This window comes from the organism of the source record quoted next, unplaced genomic scaffold (assembly GCF_019419815.1).
Source record: "Pyrus x bretschneideri cultivar Hongxiangsu unplaced genomic scaffold, Pyrus_bretschneideri_v1 Contig1, whole genome shotgun sequence".
NCBI lineage: Eukaryota > Viridiplantae > Streptophyta > Magnoliopsida > Rosales > Rosaceae > Pyrus > Pyrus x bretschneideri.
In genome coordinates, this window is record NW_025999390.1 from 3,634,144 (window position 1) to 3,655,512 (window position 21,369).

Consider the following 21,369-nt stretch of genomic DNA (forward strand, 5'->3'; position numbering starts at 1 on the left):
ATTATATAAAATGGATACATTTTAGAGTGGTTAAAATAGTGAAGAAAGCTTAAATGGGCACGGCCTCTAATGTGTGTTTTTGCTAGTTACAATGATAACACGCTTGGTTGAGTGGTAAGAAAAGAGGAGGGAAAAGTAAGTAAAAATTGCACGGATAAGATTCAGGAAGTTCATCATCCACTAACTTTTGCACAAACTGTTCAGATACATGCATTCTACAGCACAGAAAACATACAGGGTCAAACCCCTCTTTTCACTGACGTCGTTTCTTGCCAGGAAAGCATTGGTGTGGAAGGGGCTAAAAGCTCCAACTTCTTGCTTGCACGTTTTCGGTAAACACGAGAAGGTCCTTCTGAAGAGAGGAATGCACTGTCGAGAAACGCCACATCCTCCACTAACAGCTCCAAATTTTGCTTCATCAGCAAAAAATCAACTTCATTCTCATTGAAATGAAACATGAACCCAATTTGGATAATCTTACTCAATGTATCTGCTGCAGTGGGTTTTGCCTGTGCTAACAATCCTTGTGCGAGTTCGTCAGCAAAAGACGTAACAAATTCAAGATCATCTTTCCCATTTTCATAGCCAGATTTATCCATAAGCAACCGCTGAGAATCCTTCTCCCAAAGAACCAGCTTTAACTTTTCCACTTCCACTGATGTACTTGCAGATGGAACTAGTCTGTAACAGACTTGAATTGGTTTGTCACTCTTGTACACCGACAGCATAACCATTGATTTAGCAGCGTTTTGTCTCTCTTTCATTGACATGTTTACCTCAGGACCCGCAAGAAAACCAAGAATAATTTTGATTAAACCCCTTCCTATCAATCCGTTTCTTGCATCAACCTTTTCACAATGATCCACCGATAGCATGCTACTGACATTGCACTCAACTGAGTCAGAAACCTTTCTAACTCCAAGTAATTCATAAATTTGATGCAGCCTTCTAGGAGAAATAAGAAACTCGCTGAAACTGTTGGGAATCCACACAAACAAAGGAGCCTTGTCGAAGCTCGAGAAAATCTTTTTCAGTTGCAAGTCATCAGCAATGAACACTTCCTCTCTACTCATCAGATATATTTCTTCAACTGTGGACATTGTGGCAGGTAATCTGATCAAGTTCAGCTTCAGATTTTCTTCTACGTCTTGATTCCAGTTGTCTACAATATATTCGCAAAACGAGCTGCATTCTCTGACAGTTACTTGACACTTATCCCTCAAGGCCCAATTGTTCCATAGCTGCACGTAGTTATTGATGGTAGGATTATCGGAAACTCCAAAAGCCGAAGAAAACACGGGGAGGAGCTCTTTCTTGTAAAACTTGTCAAGACAAAACAGGCTGGAGCCGAACAGATTCTTCCGATCATGAAGTACACAATCTTGAGAATTAACCCACACACCTGTGCCCTCGGGATTAGGTATCCACACCTGAGAGTTGCATTTATCTTGAACTGTTGGACTCCACTTGAACTTGTTAAGGAAGCTATAAATCCTTCTTATTACAGCCGTTTTTGTCTGGGACAAAAGAAGTGCAGAAAGAAAAGAACAAACATCCAAAGGATCTACCTTCACGCCAATATCTCTCAACTGATTCTTGTACGCGTGAATGTTAGTTCCAAAATAAAATTCATCAATGCTTGGCACATCTGACCTCTTTAGAATACAATCCCATGTTGGATCAAAAAGAACACATTCTTCTGGAGTTTTGTAACCACTCAGGGTCTTCAAACACGTGCCTTTTGCGACATTACTGACCAAGTCACCCACTAAAGCCTCATCAAGAGAACTTGACATCAGATGCTTAATGCACTCTAGAATTGACATCATACCATCCGCACTAAGTAGTTCCCCTTCAATAGGGCTGCGGACACCCTTAGCAACAAATGATGCTCCTTGTTCAAAATCCATGATTACACCCAATATCTGCAGCTCACCCCTGAATTTATATATGTCGATACCATAATACGCGTCATCAATTAGAGGAAGATCAACAAAGAACGAGATTGACCCCCACTTGGAGCTAAAAAGAATTGATTCTCTAGGAGTCTTGTAACCATGTCGTGTTTTTAACCACTTCTCAGATGTCAACCACATCAGTTCAGGGGACGATAAAGACATAATTTGACTCAGTTCCCGGATGCAACCTAGCAGTGACATCACTGTTGAAGGAGCTAGGTTAGAAGAAGACACTAGGGAATTAAATTGGACAGCGATCATCTTAGATGCTCCAGAATCATCAACTACAACATCCAAGGCATTCAACTCCTCAACAAAATGTGTAATTGCATCCCCATAATACAGTGCATCTATGGCAGGAACCTGGAGAGCAGTGAACAAAGAACCCCATTGGGAACCAGGAAGAGCCGTTTCTGAAGGTCTTTTAAAACCCAAATTTGTCTTCATCCAAGGTTGACATTTAATCCTGTTAATTAAGCCTGCAGCCCCAGACCCCAAGCATCTGATACACTTAAGAATCAATAAACCACAACTACCAGTCATGGATGACAGATTTGATGTTAGATTCATATTCTCTGCAATCGATTTCTGCACCTCCTCAAGACCACATGCAACTCCAAGTAGCGTTAACTCAGATATGAAAGAACCTAATCTGCTTCCATAGAATGTTTCATCAACAATTGGAAGATTTGTGATTTTCAAACAGGCTTCCACTTCTATCTCAGACGGCAAAAGCATAGATCCCTTTGGAGCACTATAACCCTGATGAGTCTTCAGCCACTTCTTCTCCTTCATAACAGTCAACCAATCCTCGTCAATCACATTCCGCCCTCTACAGAAACTAATGAAATTCAACAAAGAAAATGCGCAGTCTTTGCTCATTCGAGGAGAAGCAAGAGACCTTAAGCAATTAGTAACCAGCTTCCTCACATCATCTGATCCATGCCCGACACCAAGAAATTTCAATTCATCTTGATAAAGATTGATCCGATTCATGTAAAATTCGAGGTCTATAATACAGACATCCTTCAGAACATGCTTCATCATATCAAGAACAGATTTACCTGCTTCATCTGGTAGAATGGCCTTTCTTGGAGAACTATAACCTGAGTATGTCTTCATCCACTTACCACCTCGAATGCTTTCAATGAACTTTGTCGGAAGAGATGAACCCTTAGTCCGGAGTAATCTGATCCAATCAAGCAGCAAAAAGGCCTGCTCACTAGATAGTTCATGAGATGCTTTCTCTAAAACCACATCTGGAGGCGACAACTCGGGTAAGTCCATAGCTTTACTGTGCCTTTCAATAAAATTAAGAAGCTCCTTCTCAAGCACCGAGTCTCCCAAAAACATACTACTTTTTGCGTAAGCATTCCCTATATCAACATAGTTCTGTTCAACAAATGGATTCTGGGAACCAAACAACTTCACCCATTTGCTACCTGATGCAGGGACAAGGGTAACAGTTCTCTGCATTCTGACACGGTCAGTTCCATCAATAAGCGGGAAACTTCCACAAAGATAAGAAGTCTCATAATCACTAAGGAAGGATTTCTTGTGCGCATGATAAAGGAAATTAGCAACTGTAAGTGCAAGACCTGGCTCCTTGTTTACATGATTGCAAAGAAATACAGCATAATCATATGCTGTACAAGATTTCACTCCTGCATAGTCGCAAAGCCAATTGCAGACAGATGATTTTATCCCATGCCTTGATTTTTTATTTCTGGCAACACTTCTCTGATTATCTAAAAGAGCTTTTTGTACGTTATCTGGCAAGAAATACATATTATCAGGACATCCAAACTCCATATTGCATTTGTTCAGCCATGTATGAACTTCCTTCTCCTCAGCATATTGAATCTTGGACTCCGCCTTCGCGGTTTTGGTAATTGTACACAATTGCAAATTGCCTTCCCGATTGATGTATTTAATAAGAGGTATGACCGAAATATGCTTTGACGTCATTACCTCATTATCAGCAATAAAATCAAGCAGATCAATGTAGACATCATCAGATACCATCAGAAGATTGCAGGATCTGATGCATTCTGTGTACCAATGACCACTAGCCCATACCACACCTAGAAAGTACAGAACTGCACTGTATTTTTCAAGGTCCAGTGACGAATGCAAGACCCTCTTCAATAAAGGTGAACCACTTGAAAAAGCCCCTTCACTTTTCATTTGTAGCACTAGAGCCCTAAATTTTGGCAAGATCCGAACTGCATGTTTAGGCTGCAGGAACAACCAATTCCCGCCAGAAAGCATTTGACAAGGCACTATCTGTAAACCTTCCAATTTAACTCTAATAGACTCCCTTAAGTCGTCAAATGTGGGAATCGGAGAAGCTTGAGCAGGTAAGAACTCAAATGCCTGACCAGGTGAAGGGAAGAGGGAGAGCTCTCTCACACATGACTGGAAGGCATTCATGAAGGCGGATGGCACACATTCAAGTATTCCCAAGTTCCAGACATCATCCAACAGAATAGATTCTCGTGAAGAAGCAAGAATGAAATCAGCTTGAATTACAAAGGGGAGGTTGGTGACCATTGCAGTAGGCAGGAAAGAAAATACACCAACAGACGACGTTCCCCTTCTCAGTCTTTCTCCAAATGGGAAAGCAAGGGTGATGACCCATTCCTCCACATCCATCCTTGTATTAACTCTATTGCCCGGTTTTACTGGAAATGACTCTCTCCACAAATAATACTTGCACAACTCGTCAGTATCACATTTTTTTTCTTTCACAGAAAGTTGAACAACACGTGAATTGGCTCCTTTATCACTCAAGTTCACATGCTCAGTCTCACTGAATATAGAGATTGTGGAGACATCATCAGCTTCTTGTGGATCACATCCACGTACGTATACGTGCTTTATCTTGGATAAGAACAGGAGAAGCTCTGGGTGCAGCTCTGACAGCTGCATTCTCACAGCTTCCACCTTGTCAGGCTTTAGAGGAAGAATAAACGTAGTTGTTGGCAAGATTTTGTTGAAACCATACACCTCGCATATGCTTGATAAATATGGCTTTCCAGTAACCCATTCAGGAACTATATAACCAATACCACAATCTTGATTTGGTTCTTCCATAAAACTGACCTGATATCCGTTGCTAAATATATGAGGCCGTGAACTCACAAGGAATACACTTTTAAATCCAATACCTGCAAGCAAAACCAGTATTATGAGTTCAACAGTTCACCTTCAGACCAATAGTTCAGAAGGCACTTATTGATAACTCAACTCTTATAACAAATGCATGTAAACAACTCAAACAACTAGTTCTTTTTCAGAAGAATTTAACTCTCTCTGGTTAAAATTAGAACTACATTATGCATTCAGTACACGTCGAAAGTGTGCATGTGAAGGAAACATGGTAGAAGGTCTAAATTCAGAAACTTCCTAACTCTCTGATGCAGAAAACAATTCGGAGATTCCTTCATTCTGAATTTTGATATATATTTGTACATATAGACGTCAAATGCGTGAAATTATTAGTGTATTGCATGCACAAATAAAATTAATGAAGAAACAAAAACCCAATAAAACTCAGTTGTTAATAGTTTACCTTTTTCTCCAATAAATCCCTGCCGTCTCTTTCCCTTCTTTGTGGAACGGCCTATGCTGCAAATCGAGTCCATATTCTTCCTGGAAAAGCCAACCTCGTTATTAAAAACAAGCAGAGTAGCTGGTGCTCCACTCCCAGTTATGTCTTTCTTTGTCAGCACAAATTCCAACGTTGGTTCAACTCCTTCCTTGTATTCATTGTCTTCTGCATTCTGCAAAACAAAAAATAAAAAATTAAAATCTAAGAAAAAAACAATCCCACAAATTAAAATTCACAAAAAAAAAAAAAAAACCCATAATTTGTTTTCGAATTCCATTGATGCTTTTTTTTTTGAGAAGAATTCCATTGATGCTAGTATCGAAAAGCTTGAAACTTTTTCTATTTTTTTGTTAAAAAAATAGCAAAATACCCACGAATTGTTTCCATTTTTTTCGATTTTCAAATCAAACCCCCACATATAAAAATCAACGAAAAAACAAACCCAACAATTAAAATTCGCAAAAAAATAAACCCACAAACTGTTTTCAATTTCAAGTTTCACCCACGATAGTAAGAAAAAAATTGAACTTTTTTACTTTTTCTGAAAAAAAAAAAAAAAAGAGGAAAATACCTGTATGAGCTCCATGAGAAAATGGATGTCTTTCTGGTAAAGCTCCGCAGAGAGACTAGTGACGGCATGGTGAAGATCGAGAGTTAAAGGGTTTGCTTCTTTCTTCGCTATTGAGAACTTTTTGGTCCTAATCTCTTGTATGTGAAGTTTAGCGGAACTTAAAGCTTCATTTGCGTCGTTTACCATGGTGGCCTAGTCAGCATGCAGAGGCAGAGAGAGTTTGTGCCAGACAACCTAGCAAGAAAATACAGTTTTACAAAGGTGAGAAATGCAGAAATTTAAGACAATGATCAGCCATAAGCTCAAGAGAGGAAAAGCATACCTTCCTGCTGCTAAGAAATATAAAGTTTTGGCTTTTTTTTGGTGCTCCAGCAGAAAAATGGAGAAGAAGAAAAAAAACAGAGCTTCAACTTTAGAGCAGATGGTGACAGAGTAATTAGGAGAAGGTGGTGGTTTGGTGGTATAACTTGGCTGAGGTTGCAGACAGTGGTGACAGAGTAATTAAAGGAAGGAAGATCGTGTAAATCTAAATCCTGCATGAAATTTTTTTGACAAGACAAACTGAGTCCCCCCTTTCTTCATTATTGAAAAAAAAAAGCCGGGGACTTGATAAGTCGTGTCAAATATACTCGCATCAGTACATGCATAAACCTTCTTTTCATTAATTAACTCGTTAGAGCAAATTATCGGATATGTAAAGTCTACTAGTCGCATGCACTTTATATTATTTTATTTATATTATTTATATGTTAGATTTAAAAATTCATCACGCATAAGAATATATGATAAGAATGAATCTCACATTAATAAAAGAAAAAACTTGCAGATGCTTATAAGTACGTTAACTTATTCTCTGTATTTCCTATTAGTTTATAATAAAACTTTAATATTTTTTATAATATCAAAACAAATTAGCTTACGTGTAAAGCTCAACAACCACACATTTTTCATAACTCAATTTGTCACGTAAAAAGCATATAAAAATCTAAAAGTAAAAGAGTCTCTTATTGTTATCGATTAAAGTAGAAATTTAAAACCAATTAATTTTAGAGTGACATCTCAATTTTCTTTAGCTTCTTCCCAGGCAAAGTTCTAAAAAGTACTAGACAAAGTTCTAAAAAGTACTAGACGCTAGTCGGGCGACAAGAAGAGGTCTAGCGCCTAGGCCGCTAGGTGGACTAGGTAAATTTATTATATTTCGTACAAATAAATATCAGTTTATACTTAAAATATAAAAAATTTCATCATAAACTACGAAATAGAATTACATATATATTATGAAGTATTAAAACATAGTGAAAATATAAAGAACAAACATATAATGTATGTTCATTTAAGTTTACAACAAATCTATTACAATTTATTAAAAAAATTAAAATGCAAAATGAAAGTTATCTTTTTTCTCTCTAAATGAGTTGCAACCTAAGCAGGCAGGTGCCTAAATGGGGCTGGGTGAGCTAGATGGGTGTCTAGACGATTTAGGCGGGCGCCTCAGCAGGTTTAGATGGACGCTTCATTAGGTCTAAACACAATTTCTTAATTTTCAAATACCTAAACATTAATCGGGACAAAACATCTATGCGGAGATTTTTAGAACAGTGCTCCCTGGCAAATCCAATCACTGCCATTGCAGCGGCCCTGCATGCTGAATGTTGACTTTTTTTTCTTTTTCTCACCCGAAACTCCAGAGCAAGAAAACCAAGCTCCCCCATCGTTTTGCTGGAGCGATCTCTCTATCTCCCTGAGCTTATGACTGATCGTTCATAAATTTTTATGTTAACTGGGTTTCTGCAGAATGGAGCCACACAGATGAAAAAGCCACAGCTTCTGCTTAAAGTCACATAAAAGAAATTAGGTTTAGTACTTGATAGGGAAGAAAGAAGCAAGCCCTTTAACTCTCGACCTTCACCATGCGGTCACCAGCCTCTCAGCCGAACTCCACCAGAAAGACATCCATTTTCTCGTGGAGCTCATACAGGTTTTTATATATATTAATTTTTTTGCTGCGTTTTATAAAACTCTTTTCCTGACCAACGTCAATGAAACTCGAAATTAATATGTGGGTTTTTAAACAATTTCTGGGTTTTTTGCTCTGTTTCTAAAAAAAAATTAAAAAAAAAATTCAAACTTTTCAACACTAGCATCAATGGAACTTGAAAACCAGTAGTGGGTTTCTTTTTTTGTGAATTTTGATTTGTGGGTTTGTTTTTTGGTGGATTTTAATTTGTGGGTTTTTTATTTGCAGAATGCAGAAGACAATGAATACGAAGAAGGCGTAGAACCAACGCGGGAATTTGTGATGACAAAGGAGGACATAACTGGGAGTGGAGCACCAGCCACTATATGGACTCCATCTGCAGCGTAGGCTGTTCTCCATCGGCGCGACGGCGGCGAAGCCACGAGTTTTCCGTAACAAAGAAGGGGAAGGAGGCAGCAGGGCTTTTATTGGAGAAAAAGGTAAATTAAAATTTTATTTCATTTGATTCATTTTATAGTTTTATTTTAGCTGTTTATATGTAAACATTTTGAACATGGAAATGCTATCCCTAATAGCCTTCCCATTTGTATGTGTTTACGGAGAATGCAACTAAGTAGTTAAGCGCTCGGTTGATAACCATTTGATACCACCATATCTTAAGAACAAAAAATGCAAAAACAAAAAGCGAAATGGTTATCAAACGAGCATTAAGGGTTTGAGCTTTGCAGTTTTTCCTTTTCATGAACCTGAATGTTGAATATACGTTTTTTGTGATGGACTTTATTTGTTTTTAATCAATTCTGTTGTGATGGAACTTATTGTTTATCCCAAATAAATGTTTTTGCAGAACTTTATTTTTGAGATTCTATATTTGTGTTCCTTTTCTAGCAAGCTATTTTTGTATGTTCTGTCTAGGATCTTTTGGCATTCCTTTGGCTAATTTGGTCTTGGATTTCGTTTTTCTTTTTCATTTCTGACTGAATAGTTGGGCTCTATGTGAAATTTCCATCTCTAGGAGATGACTTTTGCAATTCTTTTCATTTTTTCGTCTTAAAGATAGGTTTTCAAATTTAAACTGTATAGCCCCGTATACACGCTTGTTTTGAATGCATAATAGTAGAGTTCCCAGTCTATTCAACTCATTTTACTTTTTTGAGTTGCATGCATTCTGTATAGGAACCCAGTTATCTATTGAACTTTTGATTATCAAGTTGAACTCCCGATATCAATGTTTTCTTGCAGGAATTGGATTTTAATGTGTGTTTCTTGTGAGTTCACAGCCATGGATATTTAGCAATGGATATTGTGTCAGATTCATGAAAGAACCTGGAATATGTTGCAGCCAACTGGAATCAACATTTACGAGGTACTCTCAAGCAGAAATTGACCAAAGTACCTGCCACAATGTCTGGTGGAGAAAATACTTCTAATCCGCAGAGAGGAAGTATTCATTGCTGATGACTTGCGACTCAAGAAAGTTTTCTCAGGCTGTGAAAAATTTCCTCTGTTTGTTTGCTTTCCCAAGAGTCACAGCTTGTCTTATATTTACCCAGGAAGACTACAAGCAATCTACGAATCTCTTGGAGTTAGAAAGATTTCTGAGTCAATTGAGTGCAAAGTGAACGGCATTGAGTCGTAAGAGCAGTGGGAAAAGATTGATGCGAGGAATGGATTGATCGGGAGGGGTTTAGTCAAGACTATTCTGGCTTTTCTTGCTGGTCCTGAGGTAAATATGTCACTAAGAGACAGACACGAGGCCGCAAATTCGGTAGTTATGCTGTCACTAATGCCATCTGCAGCGACAACCGTGGAAGTGAAAAAAACAAAAGCTGGTTCTTTGGGAGACGGATTCACAGCGGCTGCTCATTGATAAATCAGGTTCCGAAGGACAAGAATTGATCTAGAGTTTCTTACTTCTTTTGCTATTGAACTCGCGCAAGAACTTTTGGCACCAGCAAAACCTACTAGAGCAGATAAATTGAGCAAGCTTATCCAAATGGGATTTATGTTTGATATTAGTGAGGGTGAAGTGGATTGTGTGCTGATGAATGAGAACTTGGGAGTTATTTGTGGAGGATGAGCAGTTTCTTAAAGCTGCATTCGTCACTTCTGGAGAACTTGGTCGGGTTTATGAAAAGAATTCTGGTACCAAGTTAGAGCAATTAGGCCCTTCCACGCCAATGCCTTTATGCAAGAAACAGCGTCAGTGAAAACAAGGGAATCGACCTTCTATTTTTATTCATGGCTTGAATTATGATCAGGTTTCGGAACCATGAAGTTTTATTTGGTTGTATTTTATTGTAATCCTCGATGTATATATGGACCTGAAGCCAGGGATTTATGACCTTTTAGAATGCTCTGTACTGTAAAATGATTACATCTGAGCAGCTTGGCCCTTGTTTGTGTAGCAGTACCTTGACCAACCCCAGGTCCAATAGAAGCAAGCCTGAAAGCCAACCCAGCAGCAATAACGGGAGCGGCGTAGTTCTCCTCTTGTATTGTGTCTTCTCTGTTACTAAAATTTTACTTTTCCTTCCTCTGTTATCAACTAGGGTAGTAGTTTTAGTACTTACTCATGATCAAGTATGAAAACATAGTAACCTGAAGAAGTAAAGAAATCTTAGTTGAATGACTTTTTAACTACGAACACAGCATAAATACCAGGTTTATGAAAGAATGGAGCCCATTAGCTTATGAATTGACTTAGGATCCGTTTGATAATTATTATGGTTTTAGTTTTTGTGTTCGAAGTGGGATGGGAGAAACGATGGAGTAGGAAAAGAAACACAAAATGAAAACTTTAAAAAAAAAAATCAAAAGCTAAAAATCATTTTAAATTGTTTTTACTTTCAAATTTTCATTTCTTCCCTTCCCTTTGACCATCTTTCTTAGGGCTGGAAAAAATTCTCTAAATTCCAAACCAAACTAAAAAAAATCTCGATCCTAAACCAAAAAAGGCCCAAACCAAAATTTTTGAATTTTCGAAAGAAAATACTGAACCGATCCCGAAATTTTGGTACGAGAATCAGTATTGTCTCTTCAATGTTACGGTAATCCCATACCGAACCGAAAATAAATATTATATATATTATAGTAGATTTAAATTGTTGCTAACTACTAGTAGCAATATAATTGGTGTAGTTTACAAGTAGTAACCATAACCCTTTTATCACCACATTTGCGGGTACAAACCTCCCACACACACTCACCCTACCTGCTTCTCAACCAGATGTGTCTATTTCTTAACACGAAATCAAAAAAATTGTATTGTTAGTTTTTGAACATATTAGGTTTGTAACTTATTTTTTTGCTTTTGGATTTGTTACTTATTTTATTTGGTTGCATGTTAATTTGACTTGGTATGAATGATTAGTATTTCAATTTGTATGAAATTTGGGAATACCGAACCATCCCTAAATACCGAAAATTGGGAATACCTAAATTTCGGTTTGGGATTGGTTTTTAAATTCCCGTCCTAAAAATTTTCGGTTTTGGATTCAGAATACTATTTTCGGTTTGGGATCCCACACCAAACCACCTCTTTCTTCATCCCTCCTCCTCCCTCATATACTTTTCTTATTTCTCAAGTGCAAAAGATAAACTAAAACGAAATGGTTATCAAATTGGCCCTTAATTATCAATTTTGTATAATAATATCGTCCATTTTGAAACATTGGTCAGGAAACTGGGAGAGTCGCCAACTTTGAATGTGAAAAATAATCCAGATTATCCTGTAACTGAACCCTTCAGAGTTTCCAAATGGGATCATATATGACTGCAATGTCGTCATTGCCATTTGTTCATGGACATGAACTTTCATCATATGTTTCGTCTAAGGTCATAGTGCAATATGCATGCATCAGCATAGGCAGCCATGCATTTATAATGGTCATCTAATCGCCTACTCAAACGGGAAAATTATATTCTAATTACACCATGTTGACCCAGAAATTAAAGGTTTGCAGAACTCTCCCGCATGATGCAAAAACTGGTGGCTTCAAGCCTTCAACCGAAGAGATTTTTCAGTGTGATCATTACATGTCATGCAGTGTTACTAAACTATCTATATTATAACAACATATTTATTTATCTATATTATAGTATTATATCTTAGATTTCTAATATATCTACACATCGTTCAAACATGTTATGATGTCAGATGATAATGTTAATTAGGTAACACTAAAGAATTACTCTTTCTTTCTCATGTGCTATTCACATGACCAATTTATCCCATGACGTATGGTAACTTGATCGAAATTCAAACATGTAATATATGGTGTAAAAGGGATCGAAATTCAAACATGTAATATGTGGTGTAAAAGGGGTTGACAACTTGGAAGGTTGGTTTGCTTTTGACAAAACAGAAACGAGAAAGAAGAAATTTGATTCAAGTTGCGTGGGAAATACAGCTATGCTGACTTGGTGACCATGGTGCCTGTTTTGCTGTTCACCAAATTAAAATATAAATACTTTTTGCTCTTGTCGAAAACAGAGAAAAGATAAGGTAAAGCCTGGAGAAGGAAGATGGGGTGAGTTAGCTGTAAAGAATATAATTTACATATGAACCTACGAGAAATTGTCAAGAAAATAATACTATTTTAATATATTGTTCAACCTCAAAAACATGTAGGTCCGTTCAAGATTGAAAATATAAAAAGACGTTTAAATGATATACGAAAAGGTAGTGATTTTCACAGTATGTTCTTTTTATTCTGCATTTATGTATCTTTTTTATCAGTTCTAAGACCGGAAAAAGCAAGAAGAATGCATGGAGAGAACGTGGCGAAAATATTTCCCAAAGTAAATAGTTGGTGCAAATTAATATATAGACTTGATAATGTAGAATCCGATGAGAGAACACAGCTTCTTTGCCTTGGTTTTATGCATGGCTGCGGGTCTGTCAAGCACTAACATCATTACATAAGAAAACCGGGAGAGAGAGAGAGAAAGAGAACGAGAGGTCAAGCAAATGACGCCAGAGATTTGACACTTTCCCCCTATAGCTACCACCACCAACTCTCATTATACATTGAATTTGATGTTTGCTTTGACCTCCAGTTACACTGGCTAATTAACTAGAGAAATGTTATTCACGTTCATATTTACGTTTTATATATATATTTTTTTTTAATTTTTGATCGTTGGATCAAAATGAATTAAAAAAGATTAATGGTAAAAAATTTACAAGAATGTGTGAGAGGTAAAAATATGTGTATATATTGCTCTTTTCATTAACTCTTATAGTAGTTGCTTTCTCTAATATAATTGGGGGAATATGTTTAATTTTTTGAGTTATATCTTTTGTAGTTTTATGAGGAAATAAGATCTGGGATATTTTTTTTATCCTTGTGGATCTTTAGGTTTCTAATTTGTTTAGTTAAGATTGTTTCATTTCTGCATGTCACGTTAGTTAGAGCGGATGTGCTCACATGATTTTGAATTCTTACCCTTGCAATTTAAATTAGTTTAAAATAAAATATTATTTGTATAATCCCATTTCCAGCTTTTAGTCAACATTGCATCTTGTTTAATTTCTTATAATTATAATTTTATGGAAAAGAATAAGAGCATTTTGTACCCTAAAATTTTCATGTTCAACAATTTTTGCCCTGAAATTTATTTTACATATGAACATACTTTTGAGAAAGTATGAATAGCATTTCTTAGGTGATTTTGCCATATATTATAAGTTGACTTGGAATTTGTATGTCTAATTACTTTTATTTTTGTTGGAGAGTATGTCATTACTAATTACAGCCTGCAAATTTAATCCCCATTAATTTGACTAGCTTAAAAAGTCTTAGTGTTAAAATAAACAACAAATGGAAAATCATTATCATGTATCTTGTAGTCAAATAATACGTAATTTCACCAAACTTGTGAAAAGTCTGAACCCTAATAACATTAATTATATTGGCCCTTTGAGAAGGGTAAGTTGGTCCACAAACCCCCTTCTAAGGAGGGAGACTTAATCTAGGGCTTGCAAGAGAAACTCCAACTCACAAAGAGGATATTAAAGAAAGTAATATTATCGTATATAGCTGCATGCATGGCCGCTGGAATATGATTCATCATGCTTTGCTTATATATACATATATCCTCTAGGATATAGGGCTGCCCTAACCTAGGCCGCCCTATGCAATGCGTATTCCTGGGGATCGAAATAAGTCTTCAACGTCATCAAATTGGTTTCTCTTTGTCTTGCATTCTTCTCCTCTTGTTGGTCATTTGGTCACCTACCAAAAAGGATCATGTACCCTAATGTCCACTTAGTTTCAATCTTTGCTAACGGTTTGTCATTTTGCTTCTAGAAATTTGCTAGCTAGCTAAGCTAGTTGGTTCAAATATAGTTTTTTTTTATTATTTACCTTTTTTGGGTAAACGTAACCCTAAAGGCTGACTTTTATTGATGGAAATGGAAGTTGCAATGCCAAAAGAAGAAGAATAACTTTTATCGTAAAAGTATATCGTAATTTTGACTTCTGATGTTAATATAAGTGTAAGTTTATTTTCACATGACGTTGTATTATGACATAGAATGCTACATTGATGGAAAACTTGACAATGCATGATGTTCTCTCACCGCGGCGCTCCCCCCCCCCCCCAAAAAAAAAAAAGAGAGAAAAAAAACTACCAATTCAAATGGCTACGTGTGCACATATGACTATGTACGGTGATTTATTCTTTTGAATTTTGCTTCGATAATACGAAAGATGAATGGTAATTGAAAATAAAAGATTTAACAAGTTTTGAAATCAACTTTAACAGTTAAAGCGCCTGTATTATTGAAATCACACCCTACTCTCTTTACCGAACACTTGAACCCTAAATTCAAAGGAGGAACTAGACCACATATATGAATACATATGTATGTATACATACACACACACACACACACACACACATACAATTACCCTAACCAATGATTCAAACGTATAGTAGTCTAGCTAATTGACCAAATATATTTACATTTTTATACTCTTTTTTTTTTTTTTTAGCAAACGACAACATTAGTGGGTTAAATAGTTTGTTGTTAAGGAATAGGAAAATTGATGGAGATCAAATCTACACCATGGTCATAAACATTATTACTTTCTGTCACTACGATAAAACGCCATTTACGTATAATAAAACACATTCACACAGTTTAAAAGTTTACGTATAATAGTTATTGAGGAGTATAATGATATGATACGTAGATTAGATTTCAATAGAAAAAATATATGTCCTATATAACTACATGGGCGTATTATAATAATATGTGCTTAGTGTGTATATATGTCCCGGAGTACTAGACGGTGAGGATCTTATTGGAATTGTAGTTCCGAGAAAATTAGCAAACCTGATGATCATACAAAAAAAAAGGTGATTCCAGACTAAGAAAGACAAGAAGAAAATTCCTGCTTCCATTCTGGCACACTCATTTTCCTCCAATTTTCTATTGAAGCACACTTCTTTTAGCCACACCCTTTTTTAATTCCACTTGGCCCCGTTCCGGGAACCATGCTTATCCCTTTTCATCACAATTTACAATTAATCAATTTACTCTCTCTCTCTCTCTCTCTCTCTCTCTCTCAAAATTTATGTGTATCAGAAACACATGTTACGTGATGTATAATTTTATGTATTATTATATGAATAGAGGATATGATTAATACATTTTACTTTTAAAGTTTACTAACAAAAAAATACATATATTATAATGTGAAAGAACCAATAACAATACATGACAGTGTTCCGGATACACAAATATCTCAAAAACTTCTCTCTCTAAAAAGTTGTTACTATTACTATATAAATGTGGAATATTGTTTATCCTATAGTATATCAAGGTAGCTATCTTAGCTCAATTAGATTCCAACAAGAAAGTAAAGATGGGGAGAGCTCCTTGCTGTGATAAAGCCAACGTGAAGAGAGGTCCATGGTCACCTGAAGAAGATGCCAAGCTCAAGTCTTACATCGAGCAACATGGCACCGGCGGTAACTGGATCGCTTTGCCACAAAAGATCGGTATGCAGATCTCAACCTTCTTCTTCTTCCTCTTCCTCAAATTAGTGTCCTGGTTAATCTATATCAAATTAATTAGTTAGAAGTTACCAGCTGTATAAATTAGATGGAATTAGGTTTTTGCTAATTTAATTCTCTGATGGATGATTTAGGGCTTAAGAGGTGTGGGAAGAGCTGCCGGCTTAGATGGTTAAATTATCTCCGCCCAAATATCAAGCATGGAGGGTTTTCTGAAGAAGAAGACAACATAATTTGCAGCCTCTATATAAGTATTGGGAGCAGGTAGACACATACATGAATTTAGCGTTGAATATCGCTTTTATATAATGAAAAAAAGCATATATAAATATAACCACAATATCAATTACACATCTACATGTAAATTAGTGTAATTTAGTTCCTAGCTAGGGTAATTAATTATTTGATTATTTCATAAATATAGATTATGTATGTATGTGTATATGTAGGTGGTCTATAATTGCAGCACAACTGCCAGGAAGAACTGACAATGATATAAAGAACTACTGGAACACAAGGCTGAAGAAAAAGCTTCTTGGTAGACAGCGGAAAGAACATCAGCTGGCTCGTAAATCGGGCCTAGTTAAACAAGACATCATCAAAAGGTCAGGCGGTGTTGGGGGAAACAGTAACTCCCATTCTGCCATTCTGGCCGCTGACGGTCAAAACTCTTACTGGCCGGAGCTTCCAGTGCTTGCAGCACCCACAGTACTACCACAACAACAACAACAGCCTTGCTTTAATGACCATGCTTCTATCAGAAAGTTGCTCATCAAGCTTGGAGGGAGGTTTAGTTCTGATATTAATCATAATCATGATACTAATCAAGCTACCCAAGATAGCTCCACCGATATTCAACCAACCTATCAAGTTCTTGATGATAATAATAACATTCCCTATGCCGCTACTGCTGTTACTCCTACTCATCAAATGGATGAGCACTATTCTGGAAAGAACATGCAAAGTCTATTAGTTCCTCGACATGGGATTCATGCTCTCAACAATTCTTCTGCTCCTGTGGCCTTAAGCAACATTGATGTCATTAGCCCTCATCAATTTGCACAAACACATTACATGGTCAACACGGATAATATTGATGGAGCTGGTAATGGTATAATGCATAATATGTTTCAAGGGCAAGGTGGTAATTATGTGACTGATCATCTAAAGGACATGGCGGTGTACAACAACAACAACAACACTGACAACCAACAGAGATTTGATGGGATGGAGTTCTTGTATGGCGATGAGATGATGATTATGAATAATAGAATTATTAGTAGTTATGGAGAAAGTATTGGGTGGGGTGAGATGCTGGGATGTCCTCCTGTGGCCTCCTCCTCAGACGACTATAATGCCGGCATGGACCGACTGATGCCGGCCGCACCCGTCCAAGAATGTGCTTTCGCCAACGACCAGTTGATGAGTAGTTACCCTGGGGCGCCATTATAAGATGATCATCGTGTACATGCAATTAATGTTATGTTAATATTTGGTAGCAATAGGGGGATCGGTGATGTTTTGGGCCAAATAGGGAAACCCTAATAATGAACTCATTAAATGATATGTTTGTTTCTTTCTTCTTCTATATTCTGTTAATTTTCAGACTGAATTTCTTCGTTAGTGTATAATAATCAGAGTTTGAAGCCCTACTAGCTACTAGGGGCAAATTTGATTTGTCAAGTACTGTGAAGCTTTTTCTCTGACTGAAAGAACATGCATGTTTCAGTGTGTTGTTCCAGTTGATTTTAGATGGTGGAGATCAGCATTTCTTCAAAGAAATTTACGAATAGGGGAAAAGGGTATGTATTTGTTGCCACTTGCCAGCGTGGTTATTAATTTATACTTATATATGTTGGTAAAAATGCATGTTCACTGGAAACCAAGATAGGAAAGCAGTTTCTTGGAACAAGTTTTATGAATAAGCATTCCAGGATTATGAAATCAAGGTAGTAAGGCTCGAAAACTAATGTCTTCAGTTTGGGAAGAGAGAGAGAGTTTTGAACATTTATCAGTTCTGAATGACACACATGCTTTGTAAGAATAATATGTCTTTCAGACCTTCATATTTTTTGTATGATTTAAACTTTTAAGACTGTCAGCTTTATTACTGTTATATAACAGTTTTAACTTTCAAGTATTATAAAAAAATTTAGTAATTAATACTCGTAAGGTATGGTGCTTCAGTTTGTAAGACTTTCTATTGTAATACATGCATGGATCATCCCCTCTCTCTCTCTCCCTCTCTCTGAAGTCTGAACACACAAAACATTTGAAGTCTGACCACACAAAACATTTGGTTTAGCTTTTGACCTAGTTGATGATTCACATCATCTAGATGTGTACATAATTGCATATATATTCTTGTTTGAATTTCTATTTCTGATTAAGCAATTTTTTTGTTACATTTGAATATTGACGAAGTAGTAAACCCTATTCAGTATTTATTAGTGTATATATAGGTGCATGCAATACTCAACCTTAACTAGATATATACACAAAATGTATAGCCAACAATGTTGACTGAGATCTAGAGAACAATGCATCTTCTTCAGAAAAAAAAAATAATAATAACAGAAGAACAATTCATCTGCACCTATCAATACATCCACACTTCCAAAGATAACTGATTCAAAGTTTTTGTTATATTGCTAGCTATAGGCAAAGCAATGCCATTGGTGTTTTGAGTATTATTTTTACTGAGTTTATACTAGAGTTAATGGTATGGGTGGGTAGGGTAATGAGTATGAATAAGCTAGAGATATAGGGTTCGAAACCCTCCTGCGTAACCATAAAAATTCCACAGAAATGAAGAAAATAAAGGAACTTCTGAGTAAGCTTTAAAATTCCACATAATCTGATATATGTGCATATTTACATGTAGGTTATATAAAAGAGGATGAAAATAACAAAGGCTCATATATGACTTGGTCTTTTTTGAGTACTGTAAATCAAGCTCTTGATATCGATTGTTGCGTAACAAGCTCCAATCATATATGGTATGCAATAACTATCAATTCACCAGTCAAAAGAGTTGCATGTGCTTGGAGTAATGGATGTCAAATGAACATGCTTTAATTAAATTCAATCAATATCAATTAACAGTAATTTCTTCTAGATCAATACAGCAGGCCGATGTTAATTAGCAGAGTAAGTTGCTTAATTTTGGTCTTCGATCATTAGCTTATTGTTTAACTACCACAATTATTTATTGCTTCCAGCTTCTCTTGTTAACTAACAAGCTCTTCCTTTCTACTTTCCAAATCCACTTTTTTCTTTTGCTTTTCTTTTTTCCAACAATTAGGAATCTAACCCTAGGTCCCTAGGGTTTTTTTTCATAATCATAATTATTTCTAGATGAAACCTACACATTATGTGTATTCCATTAATAAGTAGTCTCTTTTTCATTACAATTGATAATTCTAATGTAAACCACAACTAAGAGAATGAGGGAGGATTCAAACTTGAGTGCACTAAAAATAATACAAATACCCTAATCACGAAGACAATCGACCATATTCGAATCTTAAGTCAAACAACATCTAGCTAGCTATATCCCAACATAATTGAAATGGCCTCCAGATTACTTAATTATGTAGTTATTTGTAGCTTTGGTCAGGAAGGTCAAAGAAATACATTGTCATCTGGACTCAAATTATCTCTTAGGTCTTCGCTGACTGCTACAAGTGCAAAAGTCGATTACAGTTGTAAACTGCAATTTTTGGATTACAATATTTACTTTCTGTTGACATTGCAAATTTTGCATTAATGTTTGGTAAGCCATGGTCACGATTTGTTAGAATCGGTTGACATATTTTGAAATTGGTTGTATAGTTGCCTCTTCAAGCTAGCGATTCAAATTAGTTGGCCCCATCATCTGGACCAACTATTGAACTCAAAGTTAAAAAAATCTTCTTACTTAAGTTGATTCCACTAGCATATTCATCTATTTTCTTAATTATCATGAGCTCAATCATGAAAACATTACGGTTTTAAAAGGTAACCAATTCATACATTTCTCGAACACGAGTATTATATCATAAAGAATAAATAAATAAGTCATTCAACTCATATTATAACATGTGAAAAATTATACTGCATAGTTGTGTTCTAGCTAGTACCATACAATTTTTTTTTATGAAAAAAGAAAAAGAAAAACATAAAATAATGAGCTATTAATTAATTAATTTTTTGGAATAATGTAAGCTCGTAAGTGGGATATCTGATCTAGGTAAAACATATCCCATAAGATATACAGTCTCTCTGGCTTTCAGTATAGTATACTAGAATTATAAGCATACATAAAGCGGACATACACAAACTCCAGCAAGCAAATTAAGGAGACATTAACAGTTCTGAGGGCTAATACGAATTTAAAATAATCGCTAGTTATTCATCTAATTTCTTTCTGTAAAGTTAAAAGGAATATCCCAAACAAAGAAGAAACAGAACAGAAAAGTCCTCAAAGAAAAACCAACATCTCAAAATTTGACTTCTTGTGGTTACCATATAAATTCCCGTCAACTTGGTGACGATAATAAACACAAGAAAAATTAATTAAACATATTAACTTATGAATACGTGAATGAGGCCTAGAAGTGACAAGAGCAAAAGGACGACTTGTGTCACTGCTTTTTAATTATTTAATCAACTGAATCAACCTCCCTTAGATATTTAAATCCAAAAAATTTGATCCTTACTTCACAATAATCCTCAAGAAATATTATATTTATTAATTTTCAATATTATAAAACGATAATGACACTCACTAACATGAAAAATTCTTGCACGTTTGTCGTGTTGTTCAGCTGTTGGACCAGAAAAAAAGTGGGTTTGTATTAAAAAATGAAAAGAAATTCATCAGAGAATAATATAGCAAAAAGACTGCAGAGCTGGAGTGCTAATTCTGCATGCGATATTCAAAATTATATACCAGTTACGAGGTGAAGAATTAGAATTAGAATTAAGATAGAGCCGCCTAGGGTTGTGCTAATTTGATTGGTTTAGGGTTTCGAAATAGGATAAGTAAAGCATATGATAGTTTTTTTAACATACAATTCACTTGTCGGATTGATTTGGCTCATTTGGTTGCGTTGCGACAGTTTGTCGTTTATTATTTTTGCTCTAGGGTTTTGGCCTTGGCTAATGCTTATGCGTTTGATGAAAACTAAATGTTAGGTTGTATATCTTTTATCCAATGCCATACGCAAGCAAATTTAAC

The 21,369-nt window shown here is 36.0% G+C and overlaps 2 protein-coding genes and 1 long non-coding RNA gene across 3 annotated transcripts; 2 read left to right on the plus strand and 1 right to left on the minus strand.

The window, feature by feature from the left end:
- Positions 1 to 95: 95 nt before the first annotated feature.
- Positions 96 to 6,599, minus strand: LOC103955276. Its single transcript, XM_048579950.1, has 4 exons — positions 6,465 to 6,599; positions 6,143 to 6,376; positions 5,533 to 5,743; positions 96 to 5,128 (listed from the first exon to the last, which is right to left on the minus strand). The coding sequence occupies exons 2-4, from the start codon at positions 6,326 to 6,328 to the stop codon at positions 240 to 242; spliced, it is 5,286 nt and encodes a 1,761-aa protein (XP_048435907.1). The 5' UTR covers positions 6,329 to 6,376; positions 6,465 to 6,599; the 3' UTR covers positions 96 to 239.
- A 1,193-nt stretch (positions 6,600 to 7,792) lies between these two features.
- LOC125478853 lies at positions 7,793 to 10,652 on the plus strand. Its single transcript, XR_007259634.1, has 3 exons — positions 7,793 to 8,120; positions 8,388 to 8,599; positions 9,363 to 10,652. It is a non-coding gene; the product is annotated as an uncharacterized LOC125478853 (long non-coding RNA).
- A 5,297-nt stretch (positions 10,653 to 15,949) lies between these two features.
- On the plus strand, positions 15,950 to 17,734 carry LOC103951652 (transcription factor MYB36-like). Its single transcript, XM_009363087.2, has 3 exons — positions 15,950 to 16,133; positions 16,283 to 16,412; positions 16,598 to 17,734. Exons 1-3 carry the CDS (start codon positions 15,998 to 16,000, stop codon positions 17,598 to 17,600), a joined length of 1,269 nt encoding a protein of 422 aa, XP_009361362.2. The 5' UTR covers positions 15,950 to 15,997; the 3' UTR covers positions 17,601 to 17,734.
- Positions 17,735 to 21,369: the final 3,635 nt, after the last annotated feature.

Coding starts and splice junctions, on each gene's coding strand:
- LOC103955276 (XM_048579950.1), bottom strand. CDS start 6,328: ATGGTAAACGACGCAAATGAAGCTTTAAGTTCCGCTAAACTTCACATA. Junction 5,744..6,142: donor TTCTCATGGAGCTCATACAG/GTATTTTCCTCT, acceptor TTTGTTTTGCAG/AATGCAGAAGACAATGAATA. Junction 5,129..5,532: donor GGGATTTATTGGAGAAAAAG/GTAAACTATTAA, acceptor TTTTGCTTGCAG/GTATTGGATTTAAAAGTGTA.
- LOC103951652 (XM_009363087.2), top strand. CDS start 15,998: ATGGGGAGAGCTCCTTGCTGTGATAAAGCCAACGTGAAGAGAGGTCCA. Junction 16,134..16,282: donor CGCTTTGCCACAAAAGATCG/GTATGCAGATCT, acceptor TGGATGATTTAG/GGCTTAAGAGGTGTGGGAAG. Junction 16,413..16,597: donor TATATAAGTATTGGGAGCAG/GTAGACACATAC, acceptor GTGTATATGTAG/GTGGTCTATAATTGCAGCAC.